We start from the raw sequence: 17,815 nt of genomic DNA, 5'->3' as shown, positions 1-17,815 counted from the left end.
TTGTGTTTTATTTATATTGAAAGTAAATCCCATAGTCCATTCGTATAATTTACGTATAAAACGATTTTAATTGATCAAGAACGAAACTACCCACAATTATGGAATTCAGTTAAATATTAATCATTTATTTTATTGTAACAGTCGCTGATTGTCTGTCGCTTGCCCGAGAAGTCGTAAAAGAAATCTATTTTATTCAGGAAAATAAAAGTTGATACAAAAATTGTTTTAAAGTGAAACTTTTGTATGTGTGGCGCATGTCACGTGACGGTCGGCCGCGGAGTAGGGATAAAGTGAAAGGCGCTCGTCATAGCAACCAAGGCCAATATGGCGGCGCGCATAGTTCGCAGCATCTGTCCGTGTAGTGTATAGACTATTATTCATTTGTGCCAGTGCTCCACGCCTATTTTTGTATGCTAGTAATGCTATTTTAATATGTTTATATAATCTAAATAATTGCTAAGTATTATGTATGTCATACTCTCTAAGACAAAGAATTCAATATAAATATTAGTTAGAGACAGTCTAATTTTATTATTTCCCATTATCATTCCAATTTTCCAAATATAAAATTAAGATTGATAAAGCGATTTTTATACCCTTAATGGAATATTATTCGAAAATTTTTTTAGTTAAATGTCTATAGTGTGAAAAAAAGTTTCACTTTTACCGTGGTTTCATAAAACCACACAACATTTTTTCCTATGGTATGGTATGTGGACTATGTTTCCACACTTAGACGCTCAATAGGTGCGTTGTACTTAAAGTCCTGGCTAACTAAGCCAGCCTAACTCCTACCAAAAGCACAGAAGCTTCCTGGACACTTCACAGAGCGATCTCACTGTTCCGAGGATTTCAGTGCGTTGTTTAGCCTCGCATTCCAGGACTACGAGGGTGACTGATTCCTTTGCGCTGAAACTGCCTGTGCACATGGGCATGTCTGTCGCGCCTTGGACAAAAATATATTTATTATGGAGACAATGGCCCGTTATTTTCCCTGTCATTGGCGTAGATGGCGTAGTTTTGCTCTTTCGCGAATTTTGTAAACGTTTTTGACATTCATAAGCATGCCTTAAGTCGCATCTAAACTGAATAATTAAATTTTGATTGATTGATTGATTGTTCTGTTTAAGTTGCTTTGTCATTTTTCGGTTAACTACTGGCAGAACCATTTTGGATTCGTCAGATCTTTGGCGAATCCATTCTGGCACTTGCTAGAAGGGCAAGTAATGTTTTTCCTATTCTTTATTTATTATTATTATTATAAGAACCTTAGTGAAACAGGGATATTATTAAAAAACTTCATTCATTTTTATTTATTTTATCATTATTTGGTATTACAATGAAAACTAACTGTATATTGGTTGCAATCTAACGTAAACTAGTATTTTTAACATTGTGCACAAAACAATTTCCATAAGAAGTCTAATTCTCGTGTTAAAAATGCCAAAGACAAATTCTCCTCACATGATAATACTCATCTGCAGGTATGGATGGATGATTAATCCGAACAACTCTAAATACTTTTCGAGGTAAGTGTGCTATATAAACCCATATCTCTACGTATCGGCAAGGGATCAAATCAACGATTCGAATCGCTTTATGTTGAATGTTCAGGTGAGAACTGGTACTGGGAAGCTCCCGCCCAGAGGTGGGAATAGTATTTAAAAGAAATCCGGTTATTTATATATATATATAATAATATTATATATATATATAAGACTGCTGTAAAGTTCTCGAACCGTCTAATGATAACAATTAAGGTGGTAATAAAAATAGAAGACTATTTGTAAATTATTTATTTCTTTTTTTAGCTTTTTTTAAATTTTCCAAGTTTTTGAGTGCGCTTCTGAATGACGGCTGAATCTCCAACGCTTTCCGGTACATCGTTTCAGCTTTATCATATTTCTTCCAACGGTGGTACAAAACTCCTGTAATTTTTATATAAGTTAAATTTTTTTATTTTTGGTAAATTTATGTAGTAACATTGACATTCAGAATCGAGACTAAGGACGACATATGACATTTCGTATGTCAAAACATGTCATGTTTCCAGTTGACGGCTGAATACCGTCGCCATTTTGAAATGTCAGACTGACATTGTCTCTTAGCTCTCAAATACAATAAATAAGTTTACCATCTAACAACATCAAATAAAAATTAAACTTAAATGAATCTTTTTATTCCTATATATATGTATTTAGTTTTAATTATCGAACGGTTATGATTGCTAGGTATCTTAAAAGATATTATATTATTAGTGCAGATAACGAATTATATCAGATGTTTCACAGTATGTGTCACATTCGCTCTATTGTCGGCTAATAGAATTCTGAATTTGCTAGCGTGTCATGGTGCCCCGACATTCTACATACACTACTGTTAAGGCATCTTGACTAAGCCCTCCAATACAATAATATAAACACCAACACATGAACTTTCTATACAGTTAGATGTATGACAGTTAGTTTAGTTTTTCATACTAAATATATAGTAACTATTTTATAACATTACGCCGATTATTCAACTCCACAACGTATATGGGCATACATATTTCAGCAATACAATATGTCAGAGCAATGGCGGTACTGTCAGCTGCCATTGTCATATGTCAAGTCAAATCAGTGTAAAAACTTTTTTGTTTTTATATTCGAATAATATTACTAAATCTATAATCTCCTTCGTGCCTATCATCTACACGACACCGGCGAAGTACCTTGTGCCCAAATTATAGCCATAAAACAATGTATAAATAAACGAATGAATAGTGAAATAATAAAAAAATATTTTTCAATTAAGGTGGTAATAACAAAAGAAGATTATTTGTAAATTATTTATTTCTTTTTGCTCTTTTTAAATTTTCCAGGTTTTTGAGTGCGCTTCTAAATGACGGCTGAATCTCCAACGCTTTCCGGTACATCGTTTCAGCTTTATCATATTTCTTCCAACGGTGGTACAAAACTCCTGAAATTTTTAAATAAACGAATGAATAGTGAAATAATAAATAGATACATTTTACATTATATATTTTATAGAAATATGGTCAGTAAACTTACCTAAATTAGCAAAATGTATAGGTTTTGCATTAATTCCAAATAGTTCAATAGCTCTTAGGAAATATTCCTCTGCGTCTTCATATTTATCCATTTTCCCATAAATATTCGCCACCGCGAAATTTATTGAAGGCGATTCCGGCAGTTCTTCGAGAGCTCTCGGCATTATTTGCAGAGCTTTGTCAATATCACCTAAAAATGATTTTTGTATCATTTGTGGAAATAAAATTGTTTTATAGATGTTACACATTGTTTGGCTTGTTAGGGAAAAATTATGAGAGTGAATTTTTACAAACGTATAATAAGACGAAAGATAAAATTTTGTAAAAAATATTTATCTTATTACGACAAATAAGTATAACTTCTAACGCGAGCCCTCTGGCATTGAGTGTCCATGGGCGGCGGTATCACTTAACATCAGGTAAGCCTCCTGCCCGTTTGCCCCCTGTTCTATAAAAAAAACGCGTGTACCTAAGTAACACATAATATATTTTTCTAGTTCATATTTGCTTTTTTTCTTATGGAATTAATTTTATGGAAGAGCTGGGAACCCTGACAGGTATTTCTTACTTAAAAGGGTTTCCAAATCTTACTGATTTGATTGCACACTTGGCACGGTTCGCACTTTGCACATAAAAAATTCCAAGATTGTAAACAAATATTATGTGGGTACCCACACATATTGCAATAATGATGTTTAAAATTAAAGTCTTGTCAAATTATCAATCAAACTGATTTAGTGTTAATCAAGGGAGAAAGATTAGAAATGAAACCGCTTAAATTATAAAAAACTGATTTTAAATACATGTCCTACCGTCATTTTAATTCGTAACGTAATTAACTTTTAGATTTCTTATTTATTGTGTAAGTACATTATTTTTGTTAATTTAGTAACGCAGTATTAGTATTATGTTTTCTTTACTAGAGTTGCCTGGAAGAGACCGTTTGTTTAAGGACGGGCCTACTCAATAATTAATCTTACCAAGTATATGTACCACAAATGAAACTATGTGTTAAAACTTACCATTATTATCCAACATCGCCAGCAAATTGGTCCAGGCCGAATTGTGTTTTGGATTCAACTCAATTGCGTTCAACCAAGACTCCAAAGCCGTGTCGATTTTATTTATTTCTAAATACTAAAATGAATATATCTGTCAGCCTAGTAAAGATTATTTTATTACTTTTTATTTATTGTACAATCAAGAACACAACCATTTCAATCTACTTATTTCTACTTGCCCTTGACAATCAGACAAATAGATATGGCTTCAGCGACCTTGGAGTTCGTGTATAGCTGTTTTTAATGACAACACATAATCATTTATTTGTAATACATGCCTATAAGGTCCAAGCAGAAATTGGAGGAAAATCATAATAAATCATTGACCGAAAAAATTATTTTCGTTCATTTTCACGTGTAACAAGAGTTTTAGATTTGCCGCCAATTTTCAAACAAATGACAAATGAATGCGACATTTGGTTCATACCAAAGAGTTCTAAAATTGAAATTCAAAAAAGTTTTTATTAGCAATGTTTCTAACTGGCCAGTTCTAAAACATTTCAGTGTTACCCACGTACCTGTGGAAACTAGTGACAATACAACAGTTACAGATTACATAAAAATTACTTTTTCTTACCAAATTTCCCATATTATAATAACAGTCTGGATAATTTTTACGATACGTCAAAGCGTTTTTGTAAGCCATTTCCGATTGTTTGTACCTTTTGGTACTCGCTAGAATAATGCCTAAATTCATCCAGGCTGCCGGAAAATCTGGTCTGTAAGTTATGGTAAGTGTTAATGAAAAATAAATTTTGGAATCATAAGATAATATTGAAAAATTTCGGAACCTTAGCATGATATTGACAAAATTGGAATCTTAAGATAAAATTGGAACCGGAAATATTGATAAAATTTGAAATTGTAAAATTATACTGATAACCTTCTTCTTTTGAAGTTGGTTAAAAAGAATACATACTTCAATGCGAGGGCTCTTCTTAAATACGATTCGGCATCGTCAAATTGTTTATGATTCTTCAACAAATTTGCAAAATTGTTCATTGCCTGATAATACTCGGGGTACAATCTGAAAATTAACAAATATTATAGGTATAGAGAGCACTAGAGGCTTTATAGGTTTGATCACTTCTTTAAATTTTCTTTCTATGTGCGCATTTAACATTCGCTCAAACAATGAAGCAGGAAGAAGCATCTTGCCTGCAGATACAAATGTTACCAATGTATTAGAAGATATACGAATACTTACTGCCATATTACTAAACATTTTAATAAAACATATTCTCAAGAATATGTTTAAAAATAACAAGTGCGCATGTGCAATAGTTCGGTTGTTTACGAATTGTAACGAATTGACACCAACAACAGCCCGAAGTGAAATGGTCGGGTCGAAGTACTATTATATATTCATTTGTTCAAGTTTCAAGTTATAAAGTTTACGTAAAATCAGTGAAGTGAATTATAGTGAAAGTCATCGTTGCAGTGTTTAATTTCCTACCCTAAGAACTAGATCAACTAGGCTTTAAGTTAGGCGATTTATCATTTTTAGAATCTACCCTCCATAAGTAATTCTTCATCAATAAATATTTATCTCGTTTTAGAAACCTACCTATTAAAAACACGTGCAGTTACTACTCTGCTCTAAATTAGATGTTAATTTTTTAACCTACCCCTACCTACCTCCTTCCTACCTACTCGAGGAACATTAAATTCTATTTAACTTGCCTTATTGACTCATTCATGTCCATTTATTCAACAGTAATCTTTTAAATTTAATATTTAATAATTAAATAAAATTAAATACTGTATACGAAGCTACAGGTGTGACTAAGAGCGATGGAACGATGTATGATAGGGAAAACAAGAAGAGACAAAATAAAGAATACAGTATTAAGGAAAATAACTAAGGTAACAGATGTTACAATAACGATCAAGAAGCTAAAGTGGAAATGGGTGGGACACATCGCAAGAGGTACAGAAAAGTGGAGCAAAAAACTGCTTAACTGGTGCCCAAGATACAGCAAGCGCAAAAGAGGGAGACAACTGAGAAGGTGGATTGACCACATTAAAGAAACGGCAGGTGGTACATGGCAGAGAGTGGCACAGTGCAGAGAGGAATGGCGGGATTTGGAGGAGGCCTTTGCCAAAAAAGGGCACACAGATGCACCAGAATTAGATTAAAATGAAAATTTGTTTAAATGTATATAAAATATATAATGTAAAATGTAACTGAATAAAGGCTATTATTATTATTAATCTTTTAAATGACATTTCTATTTTGAAACTACCCTCCCTGAGTAGGTAAATAATTTTTATATTTGATCACAATTTAATAATATATCACCTACCTTTCCACATTCAAGTTATAAAAACACCATAAGTAGTTCTCGATGAAATATCTGTTCTTGAAACTTTAAGTATTTTTTCGATATTTTTTAATTTAAAAAAAAAACACAAAATTCGTGTATTCAGTTTAGATGCGTCTTAGGGCATGCTTATGAATGTCAAAAACGTTTACACAATTCGCGAAAGAGCAAAACTACCAGCCTCGTTCTGAGAAGAACGGGCAAGAAACTCGGCAAGTTATACCCTCACTCTACTTTACAATTATTCAAAGGAAAATTATATTTTACCTGCCTTATTGCCTCTTTATATTCCTCCATTGCCCACGTCAAATTATTCTTTGCATCAGCAACTTTCGCAATATTATAATGAATCTTTGCATTTAAGGGGCAGATCTGAAGTCCACTTGTGAATAGTTTGAATTCATTTTGCCACTCGAATGATCTCTGGGCGCTTTTCAGTCCATAAATTAATACGACGAAGTAAAATAAATACAATGTTAACTGAAAAATAAAATCTAGACTATCAATTACGAATGCGTTTCCGTCCTTTGGAGTAAAGGCCATTAGTAAAAAATATGGATATAAATCCTTCCTAATAACGAAAATAACTTTTTTATCAAAAGATTCATCAGGACAGTCAAATAGCTACCGCAGCCCATAAACCATGTTTCAGAGTGCGTTGCCGTCCTTTGAGGGAGTAAAGTCCACAGGTCATCAGTAAAAAAATTTGGATCATGAGTGGAAAAAAAGAAAAGGGTGGCCTTCGGTTAACCTTCTTGTAAGTATGAGTTATAATCCAATTGATTGTGTGTTAGCCTAGTGGTTATTAATACTCGCACCAAAACTGGAAATCACAAACATTCTCGAAACACTGCTGATTCCCTATTAAGAAAAAAATCACGAAACAGACTCTGATGACAAGACCTAGAGGTGGTTGACCTTTGGCTTTTTTCTGTCAATTCAGTTACCGACTGAAAGCCTATCTTTTTATTATTCAGTTACTTAACTTTCTGTCTTAAGAATACTACTTCTTCTTAGACATCCCTGTAGAAGTAATTAATATCATTCCTGAACGTATTTTTAATTCCTATTAAGCGTTGTTTTCAGCAACGGTTACTTCATACATATTTCTACAGCCACATAAACTTCGTGGCCCTAAATTGATACCCGGCGAAATAACATTGTGGTCGGTATGCACAATATTCTACAGGTATTACTTTTATTTATACCACTACATATTTCTATCTTACCAGTTACTACTAATTCGATAGAACTCCAAAATAATTCCCACACCAATTATCCTACATAAAAACATTAAAAATTAAACTTATATGCCTAAATCTTATAACTAACAATATAGCAAGCAACTCTTGTGAACTCAGCCAGTGTACAAAACTTCTAAAAAGTAATAGAATTTGAACTGTGGTGTAGCTAAAACGCACCAAGTCGATCTCCTAAGTATCTCTTACAGCAAGGTATGGTAAAATAGGAGCATGCTTACATATTGAGGTCAATAAAGTACTGACCTTTCTAAGAACCAAATATTTCAGTCTTAAAATTATCTTTTGAAGACCCACAGCAACAAGCAGACAGTATCCTGCAGACGGAATGTATAGAATCCGTTCGGCCACAACAAAACCAACGGGATAAAAAAGATTGGAAGCCGGCAAGAATGGTATTATCATGAGACTGGTGGAAAGAATTAATATCCTGAAAAAAATATGTATATGTTATACTATTCATAAAATTTACATACAACGGACATATTGAATGTCTAAATACCATACCACACTATTAATAAACTAATAAAAAACGTTTCTTAAGAAAAAGTGTTGCTACAACCCTTTATTTTTCTTTTATGTTTTGTACATCCGGCATACCGGTTTCCACACCGGTAATAGGTAATTACCATTACACTCAAGAGACCAAATCAATTCTTATTGTTCATAATCTTAGTTCAAGGGTCTCTTTATAATAGATTAAATTATTTAAAAAATCATAGAAATCATTTTTAAAAACCATAGTAAAATTCATACCTATTATATCCTCTTGATTTGTAGATATACACACCAAACAAACATAATGCTGCATATAATGAAATTATAAATAATATTCTAAAATCTGAGCAATCTTGTATAAGGGGAATGCAACCCATGGACCAGTCATAGCATGACCACTGAGGCCAGACAAGCAGTAAAGCATTTATAAAATAGATGTAGTTGTGAGTTGCAATCTGAAACAAATATATATTCAAAGACCCCTAATTTTAGATGAGGCATCAACTCAAACAATCTCAGGATTAAGAGTCCCATACTCAAGCCACTAGAGCAACACTGATTAATTGCATAGTCAACGACTCACCCTTGAGAAAGAATTATTTGCAAATGCTGCAGGATTATCTGTTGATTTAAATACAGGTTTCACTCCAGCCATAACCATCCATCTTAAATATAGTAAAAAAACAATTGCACAAAGTACTAAGAATAATCTGGAAATTGATGTCTTGTACTTTTTACTTATATCATTAATATTATGTGTTTTTAAATCTCTTTTAATACATTTCACCTTGGCAATAATCTCATATACTATACAAAAACCCTGTAATAAAAATATCATGTATATTTAAAAGTGGCATTACTAGATTATTATTTCCTTTTGAAATGCTTACTTACCAACACTGTGATACCATTTTCTTTAAATAGCATAGAAATTCCAGAAAATAAGAGAGAAATAAACAAAAAACCAAAACACTGCTTGTTTATTGCTTTATCATACATTAAAAATGATAGGAAAAATGATATTGCTGCTAATATATCAGCTCTTCCTACAATACCAGACACATTTTCAACATGAATGGGATGTGTGCTAAATAACAGTATTGCTGAGAATCCAACATCTATACAACTTGAATGCTTAAAGTTGCATTTATTTAAAATTATATTGTATATAATCAATAGCAAACTACAGCATATTATATGCAGTACTACATTAGTTATCTTAAATTGGAATGCAGATAATTGTCTCTTATTCATTAAATAGTTGAGTCTGAAATTAAAAAAAAACAGTAAATTTATATATGGGATTTCATAGTTATATTTGATTTTGTGGTAACTCACTTGAAACTTAAAATAGTAAGAGGCCTATATGATTTGTGACTATGAAAGCTATCTATTTGACTGCCCCAAAAGTCGTGATAAAACGGCTCTGACCACGATCCTGATGTAACGTCATTATTCTTCAAGATAGCTTCAGTATCATCAAAAACAAATTCTCCATCCAGACTTAAGAAATATGGAATATTGGCAAGGAACACAAATATTAACTGTTGGTAAAACATTTCCTTTATCCATTATAGAAATATTATACACATCATTTGATTCAAAAGGCTCTTTTACTCAATTTGTTTGCCGTTGATTATTTTCAAAACATTATTATTTATTATGATTTTTTAATTTTAATTGGTCGATACTGTAGTCTGTAATGGGTAGGATGAAGATTTTCGACTATAGTAACCACAGATGTACAGGGTAAAAAATAAAGATATAAGTTAAGTTTTCTTTCTGCGCCAGTGATAACAACTTAAATCTTTTATTGCCAAATTCGCTAGTTTCTGATGTACTTAATGGCGATGCGTATTAGAGAGCAGAGATTTATTAAAGTCAAACCTTTTTATTTGAGGATCGTAACAAAACTAAATACCCTATATTCAAATATTTTATGATTTATATTTTTATTGTATAATTTCAGTTTTACGTTCACCAACTGTCGACTGTCAGCTGTCATAAAATTCGTTATATTTCAAACATGCAAGTGCAATGTAATTTGTAAATTGATTGGAATTAATAAAACCTGTTTTATGTTTGAACTGTGATGTATTCCCGTTAATTTTAGTACCAAATCCTAACTGCAGCAAGCATTACTTAATAACTCGTTATATTTTCTGCCTTCTATTTACCTATTTGGTTTAAAATTTCTAAAAATATGTATTATGTGAACTGTGAGGTTGTGGTGTATATGTTAAGTTAAACTTCATATTTGTTATAAACTGCTTATAGTATCCTAATATGTTTCACAAGTGTAGATTATGTTTAAAAATAGGCGACTTCTGTTCTATTTTTGAGAAAGATGATAATATTAAACTTTCTGATATGGTAATGTCGTTTGCTAATGTGAAAGTAAGTATCCATTCTTAATCAGTCTAATTACTGTAATGGGCGTTTATAATTTTTGAAATATTGTTAATTTTAGATACATGAAGGCGACGGGTTTTCTGATCGTGTTTGCGCATCATGTATAGAACATTTAAGCACTTCATATTTATTCAAACAACAATGTGAACGAATTGATGCCATACTTAGAAAGCAAGGTTTGTTATCAATTATTACTTTACATTTCATCACATTTATTTAAATGATATATATGTCCAATATATTTTTCAGATGCTGCTACAGACAAACCACCAACAAATGATTTTAATGAATTTTGTGAAAAAGAATTTCTTATGCATTCAACATATGCATCTATTGAAAGTGAGAATGATGACAGTTTAAATAACGACAACTCCCAGAATTCATATTACTCTGTCAGTGATGAGACTGACAGTGATATTGAATCTATAAAATGTGTATATTGCAGCCAGTCATATGGCAATGTTGGGGGTCATAGGTGCCATGTAACATGCACTATTGAAAATAATGAACTACAACATTCAAGTAGCAATGAAACATTAGTCGCTTCAGATATGAAGCAGCCCATAAGACTTCCAGAACCAGTTACTTCCAACTTCCAAATACCTGAATATATGAGGGTTTCATGTGTGCTTTGTGACGAAGTTTATGACCAATATGAAGACTATATCATACATTTAAACAAATGTACCACAAATGTGAAACTGCATCACTTTGTCTGTCCAGTTTGTCATGAATTATTCACTGCTAAGTTAGCATATTTAGAGCACCTTAGAGTCATACATTTTAAGGTTGATGATAGTAAATTGAACCATAACATGAGCGAAGGAACATTCTACCATAATATAAGCAATGACAGCAGCTTCAGTCATAACACAAGTGATGGGGTGGACTGTGTTGATTTTGCTCCTATGATAGAAAAGACAAGTAAACCAAAAGCAGTCAGACGTCAAATCGGATGGTCTATTGAAGATATATATCAAGAAATTGAGTGTAAAAAGGTTGATGTGAAGCCTACACACACATCAAGTCCAATAAAAAATTTCTTTACTAAGTTAGGAAATGAGTGAGTTTAATATTGGCATGCCTGGGAACTTCAGCTTCAGATTTAACTAACATAGACCTTAAGTAAATACTTTTGTATGCTTTTGAAATAATTTTGGGTCTGCTTTTATTTACTTTACACACATATACGACGTCATTAAAAAGTTTCATTTGGAAAAACATTGAATAATAGAGCAGTGTTGGCCTAGTGGCTTCAGCGTGCGACTCTCATGCCTGAGGTCGTAGGTTCGACTGACTTTCTTTTTCTGTCCGCATTTAAAATTTGCTTGAACGGTGAAGGAAAACATCCTGAGAAAACCGACATGTCTTAGACCCAAAAAGTCGACGACGCCTATCAGACACTGGAGGCTGATCACCTACTTGCCTATTAAATTTAAAAATGATCATGAAACAGATTCAGAAATCTGAGGCCAGGACCTAAAGAGATTGTAGCGCCACTGATTTATATTTTGTATGGCATAGTGACACAATTTGCTACTTGTCCCTGCCAATCTTAGTCCATTCCAGTATTATTTCATTTTGTGAAGCATGACCCTATACAAGTATTATAATGACTTAGTTGGATTGATCAGTTTTCTATTGCTTTGTTTTTCATTTCATAGTAAATCCTTCTTAGTTTTAAAAATAAACAAAAAAAATATGTACTTAATGTATCCTCATCATTTGTAGGTCCTTTAGCAGACAGAGTACACCTAAAAAGGTAAGTTTTCGAAAGTTTATTGAAAATGGAAAAGCGAAGACTTCGGTTTATATACCATTCCGGAAAATTATACAAAATTATAAAGACAAACGAAAGACTAGTTACAGTCCAATTGTCGATTCAAAAACTCAGGTTGTGAGTACAGTTCAAGCAACATATCCAGAAATAGTTTCAGGTGAGTTATATTTGCATTATTTATGATTTTGTCTATTCAGCTAAAGATTATACATAAACATCTTGTTATAGTATGAAAAAAGTCCTGATAATATAATACAATCATTATGTTACAGTATAATGAGTTAAGTTACATTTGAATTTTCTTTTTATGGCCGGCTATAACTATACTCTGTAACTTCCTGTGGGAATCAGTTTTACATTACAGTATAGTATAACTTTTATATGAAAAAGAAACCAAATCTAAAATAATTAAAGAATTCATCAAAAATTAGTTTGCTGAAACCGACCTTAGAACGTAAATTTACGAAAATAAAAACAGTGGCCGTTTTTTTGCAAAAGAGTTTAGTCATTTTAATATTCTTAGAGCTTGATAAAGCTCTGTACAAAAACTCCACTTGAAGTAAGACCACTACCACACTATTTCAGAGGAACGTGTCGTAAGTGTTAGTAGTTACTGATAAAAACATTTCGCAAAGTTTCACTAAGGATGCATGTTTTTAGATATGAAGTGCCAATTCTATAGTCTATAGTACTTGACATATAAATTTTGTTTGTGCTAATCTGTGGCTGCTCCGTTTTGCCGCCAATAATGCGCTGTCGCTTTTTTATTTTATTACAACTCTCGGACTAAAGTCCTTTGCCTTTCCCATTAGGGATAAATTGAAAAAAAAAATTTATTACAACTCGAGCGCGTAAAAAATAAAACGAAACTCATTATGCAGTTGCATAAAATATAATGTTATTTCAGACAGTGACTATGGATCCCCAAGTGGAACTTCAGAGGACTCATGGAAAATGAAGCAAACACTTATATGTGCTTGCGATAAGAAAATTTTTATGCTGTCAGAATTTATTCATGTAAGTACTTTAAATATACGGCGGGAGGTGTCACTAGAAGTTCCTCGTTTTGGAGGTCCAGACACTTTTTCGGTAGCAGACCCAGTGGAGTGTGTGTCAGAGATTTGAATATTATGTATTTCCACTATGAATGAAATAAAGTAAGAGAGACCTGAGAATTAGTAACATTGCATTCTTAAGACTATTGGAAATAGGCCAGATTTATAACATTGTCTTTGCGCTTTATCTAGTACAAGACAAATCTCTTAACGCTGCGTCATTCAAACACTGCACAAATAGGCTTTTCTTTCAGACGCAATTGTAATTCAAAAAATAAAATATGATTAAATAAAACATGATAATATAATTTTTTTACCCAAAAATTAGGTGATACAGAACAGAAACAGTTAAGGAATCTGTCTGTGGTTAGTCAAAGTCAAATGAATAAAATTCTTAAAACATAGTATATAGGACCTGGATGACCGAGCTTAGCTCGGTATTTTTGTTTATAAATCGTGTTTTTTGAAAATTTTATTTAAGTACGAATTACTTACATACTAATAAAATTATGAAATATGAATATAATTATCGAATAAAGATAAATATATTCATATTTAAGTTTTTATTTGACTGACATCTTTAAACGAGCAATTCTATGTTTAAGTTGATAAAACACAAATAAAATGACATTTTCTAGAAATGATACTTAGCTAAATCGATTTATCGCCCCCGAAACCCTCTGCATACTAAATTTCATGAAAATCGTTGGAGCCGATTCCTAGATTCCAATGTTATATATATATATATACAGGAATTGCTCGTTTAAAGATATAAGATATATATATATATATATATATTTACTTCAGGACCGCGATAGAATAACAGCAATGATAAATGAGTTGGGTGGAGTGGTGGCTGCAAATACAAAGATGGAAATGTTGGCAACACATTTCATATCAGTGTTGCCAAATGATACATTTACGGGGATGATGGTATGCGCGTTAGCGACAGGCAAGTCGTTGCTACATATAAGCTTCGTCTATGACAGCTTTAGATGCAAGAAGTTTTTACAGGTAATGATAGGAATAAACAATTAATAGGAATGCTAAAAGAAAAAAATCAATTTTTTTTAAGTAACGAAATTGGATTATTTAAATTGCGTTCGTTTAAAGATTTATAATATATATACGTTACTTTAAACGTTTAAAAAATCTGGTATTTTTTGTACGTTAAAAAATTATCTGTGGCTTCGCTTTGCGCGCTTGGATCTATTTAATTTATGACATTACAAAAAGGGGGACTGAAGCGCCATTGAATTATTAGCATTTTAGAATTTTCAAGATACATTTATTAAATATGTGCCGTATGATGTATAGAATAGCGGGCCCAGATGGAAAATAATACTTACTCGTGTACTCCACATTAAAAGTGGAGTACCCTTTTCATCACAAATAGTAAAATAACGCACAATTTAAGATAACATTTTTTTTAAATGTTTACCTGGGGAATACTAGAATTAAATAAAGTAATTAAAGTTAATTCTATATATTGTTCGTCATATTGAAATATTTGTTGTGTATTAGATCGCTTGAGTAAGTAAATATTTAAATTTACATTTTTTGTAGTTTAACAAAAAATTACTTAGCGTTTATTATTATTGCCTTCAAATGGGTCAAATTTGTCTCTATTTCGCCGGAGGATTTTTTTAGTAACAGCACTTATGAAATGAGCAGTGTTGGCCTTGTGGCTTCAGCGTGCGACTTTCATACCTGAGGTCGTAGGTTCGATCCCGGGCTGTGCACCAATGGAGTTTCTTTCTATGTACGCATTTAACATTTGCTCGAACGGTTAAGGAAAACATCGTGAGGAAACCGACATGTCTTAGACCCAAAAAGTCGACGACGTGTGTCAGGCACTGGAGGCTGATCACCTACTTGTCTATTAGATTTAAAAATGATCATGAAACGGATTCAGAAATCTGAGGCCAAGACCTAAAGAGGTTGTAGCGCCACTGATTTTACTACGGAATGAAAAATCTGAGTATGGATAATAATGGATATGTTTGCTTCCAGGAAAGTATGTATGAATGGCTGAAGCATCCTAAAATTGTTGAAATAGATAACACAAGCGTTGAAGTTGCGAAGGCAGCTGTCTTCTGGTATAATGAGCTTAAGAAAAAACCAACAAAATTTCCATTTGAGGGTAAACAAATAGTGTTGATAATGAAGAAGAAATATAGGCAATATTACCAGATGGTGTTTAAGACACTCAAAGCAAAGCCGGTCACATATGACCCAAGGTGTGTATAAATTTTTTTTTTCTTAATCTTCAAAATATTTAGTTTTTTCACTAGGGATATATCTGATGCCGATATGTCGGCGATATTTAAATTGCCGATACAACGATATTTTTCAAATTTCGTGCTTAAAAACAATATAGATCTAGGCCGTTGCAAATAAGGAACGGACGATCTATGCCCGGGGAATCCCCGTGTTTTTATTTTATTCAGTTGTCTCCCTCACTCGCTTTGTCCTCGCATATTCCATTTCGCGAGACAATTTAGTTGACTTTTAACTGCTATTATGCGTAGTATTTTTTCGATACAAAATAAATAAGATACATAATTATAAATCTATCAATGTTAATATTATTTTAATAAAAAAAGACTGTGTGTACATATGTACACGCATTAGAAGTTAAACTTACTTCTTTGGCGTATGGAAAAAAATAACTAAAATGCAGTAGTGATTAACGATAAATATTGAAATTCATCAGAAAGATATTGTTTAAATTTATAAATTATTAGTAAATACTATCACCGTCGTATATGAAATTGATTTAAAAACACCAAAATAATATTAATTTATTCACACTGTTTAATTGTACTGTTAGGAAACACGTGTCCTAAATATAAAAATACTAGAATATAGTTATTTCATGCCACCTAGACCTAACTTTACGATGTCGAATTTAGGTGTCGGTGTGCGTGATCATCGTAAAAATTCACTCTCATCATTTTTCTCCATCACGCCAAAAGAAGTATAACTTCAATTAAAACTTTAATTTTATTCAAAGTTTCGGACTTTTTTTTTAATAAATTTTAATTCAATAAGCATTAGTATCGGTATCGTATCGGCAAAATACTATGTTACGAAGAATTATTATTTTTTCGTCCATTGTCTTGATTTACATCAGTAGTTTTTTTTATGATTAGAATTCATTCGATTACCAGACGAGAGAAGTAATTCAAAGTCTTTCAGCAAAATACGTTTATGCCCCATAGTCTTGGTCATAGTAGAGGTCAACCAAGCTACAACCTTTTGACATCACGACTGTATTTGAACCTAGGTTATCATCGAGTTGTTGTTCCAGAACGCCTGGAAGCTGTTGCTCGGCAGACTATTGCTTTGTAGACATGAAGATAATAGAACGTGTGAAATTACGTTTTTTCTTTCACCACAATGTCCCCGTGTTCCCCTATCAATATATTCTAGTATATCTTTTGAAACGTGGCCGCGTTGATGACGAACACAAATATTTGCTGCAGGATTGCAAATTGAAGGATGACGCATTTTTTTTAAATACTACGTGTTGAGTGTAGACAAATTGACGCGGCGTGACCAGCTTGCTATAGTCTGTGCGATCACGTGACACTATTTTTGATCTTTTTCGCAGTGTATTTAAGGGCTTTATGATTTTAATAAAATGAAATGAAATCGTTTATTTGCTAAGATAGTGGTACAATTACATACAATTATTATAAAAATCCCCACAAAAATATATAAATCGGCATGCAAATGTCATTAATATTATATAATTTTATTATGTCACATAATAGAAGCATTTAGCCGTACGTACTTCTAGATGAGGTTAAATAGTCCACATTTACGCGTATTTTACGGTCTAGTTTAAATGTGCCATAGATAAAGATAAATGCATGAAATTGAATAGATTATGAAGGCACCGCAGGCGTGCTGCAATGTCCTTGCTTGCAGAAGCAATTTTTAGGTGTCACTGACGGGGGGGGGGGGGGGGGGCGGAAGAGTGACGTGTCGATTGCGGTGATTGGTATATCAGTCCCTTTTTGTGTCCCGCGCTGCGATACGATGCGCAAACTTTCCCGCCACTTCCATTTTTAATGCACAAAAAGTTTGCCGGTATCTGTGCATTGTATGCTCGATATCTATGGTATAAGGTTAATTGATTATGACTTCTTTCGCTTTACTTTAAATTACAGTGTAAACTCTTTCTAACAATAAAGCCCCTGTAACGTTGAAGTGAGCCCAACTTGGTTGGTTTGCGTTAAAACCCATATTGAAACATTAGAGAGATATGCCATTCTCTATTACGATTGTGTCCATATTTGTACATAGTAAATATTTATGATCGGTATTTTATCAGTTATGTTATCAGGTAACAAAAGACTTTGAACC

The 17,815-nt window shown here is 32.6% G+C and overlaps 2 protein-coding genes across 2 annotated transcripts; one reads left to right on the top strand and one right to left on the bottom strand.

Annotated features, from left to right (window-relative positions):
* Positions 1-1,789: 1,789 nt before the first annotated feature.
* Positions 1,790-9,949, bottom strand: LOC111000545 (protein O-mannosyl-transferase TMTC4). Its single transcript, XM_045633508.1, has 11 exons — positions 9,533-9,949; positions 9,089-9,461; positions 8,778-9,014; positions 8,453-8,649; positions 7,943-8,126; positions 6,709-6,917; positions 5,033-5,140; positions 4,691-4,832; positions 4,075-4,189; positions 3,054-3,242; positions 1,790-1,928 (listed from the first exon to the last, which is right to left on the bottom strand). Exons 1-11 carry the CDS (start codon positions 9,751-9,753, stop codon positions 1,792-1,794), a joined length of 2,112 nt encoding a protein of 703 aa, XP_045489464.1. The 5' UTR covers positions 9,754-9,949; the 3' UTR covers positions 1,790-1,791.
* Positions 9,950-10,230: 281 nt separating this feature from the next.
* On the top strand, positions 10,231-17,396 carry LOC111000546. Its single transcript, XM_022270012.2, has 8 exons — positions 10,231-10,591; positions 10,665-10,782; positions 10,856-11,669; positions 12,338-12,543; positions 13,294-13,403; positions 14,249-14,455; positions 15,455-15,681; positions 16,755-17,396. Exons 1-8 carry the CDS (start codon positions 10,481-10,483, stop codon positions 16,975-16,977), a joined length of 2,016 nt encoding a protein of 671 aa, XP_022125704.2. The 5' UTR covers positions 10,231-10,480; the 3' UTR covers positions 16,978-17,396.
* The last annotated feature ends 419 nt before the right edge of the window (positions 17,397-17,815 follow it).

Source organism: Pieris rapae, chromosome 23 (genome assembly GCF_905147795.1).
Source record: "Pieris rapae chromosome 23, ilPieRapa1.1, whole genome shotgun sequence".
NCBI lineage: Eukaryota > Metazoa > Arthropoda > Insecta > Lepidoptera > Pieridae > Pieris > Pieris rapae.
The sequence above is the reverse complement of the archived record's forward strand: the minus strand, read 5'-3'. Positions and strand labels throughout refer to the sequence as shown.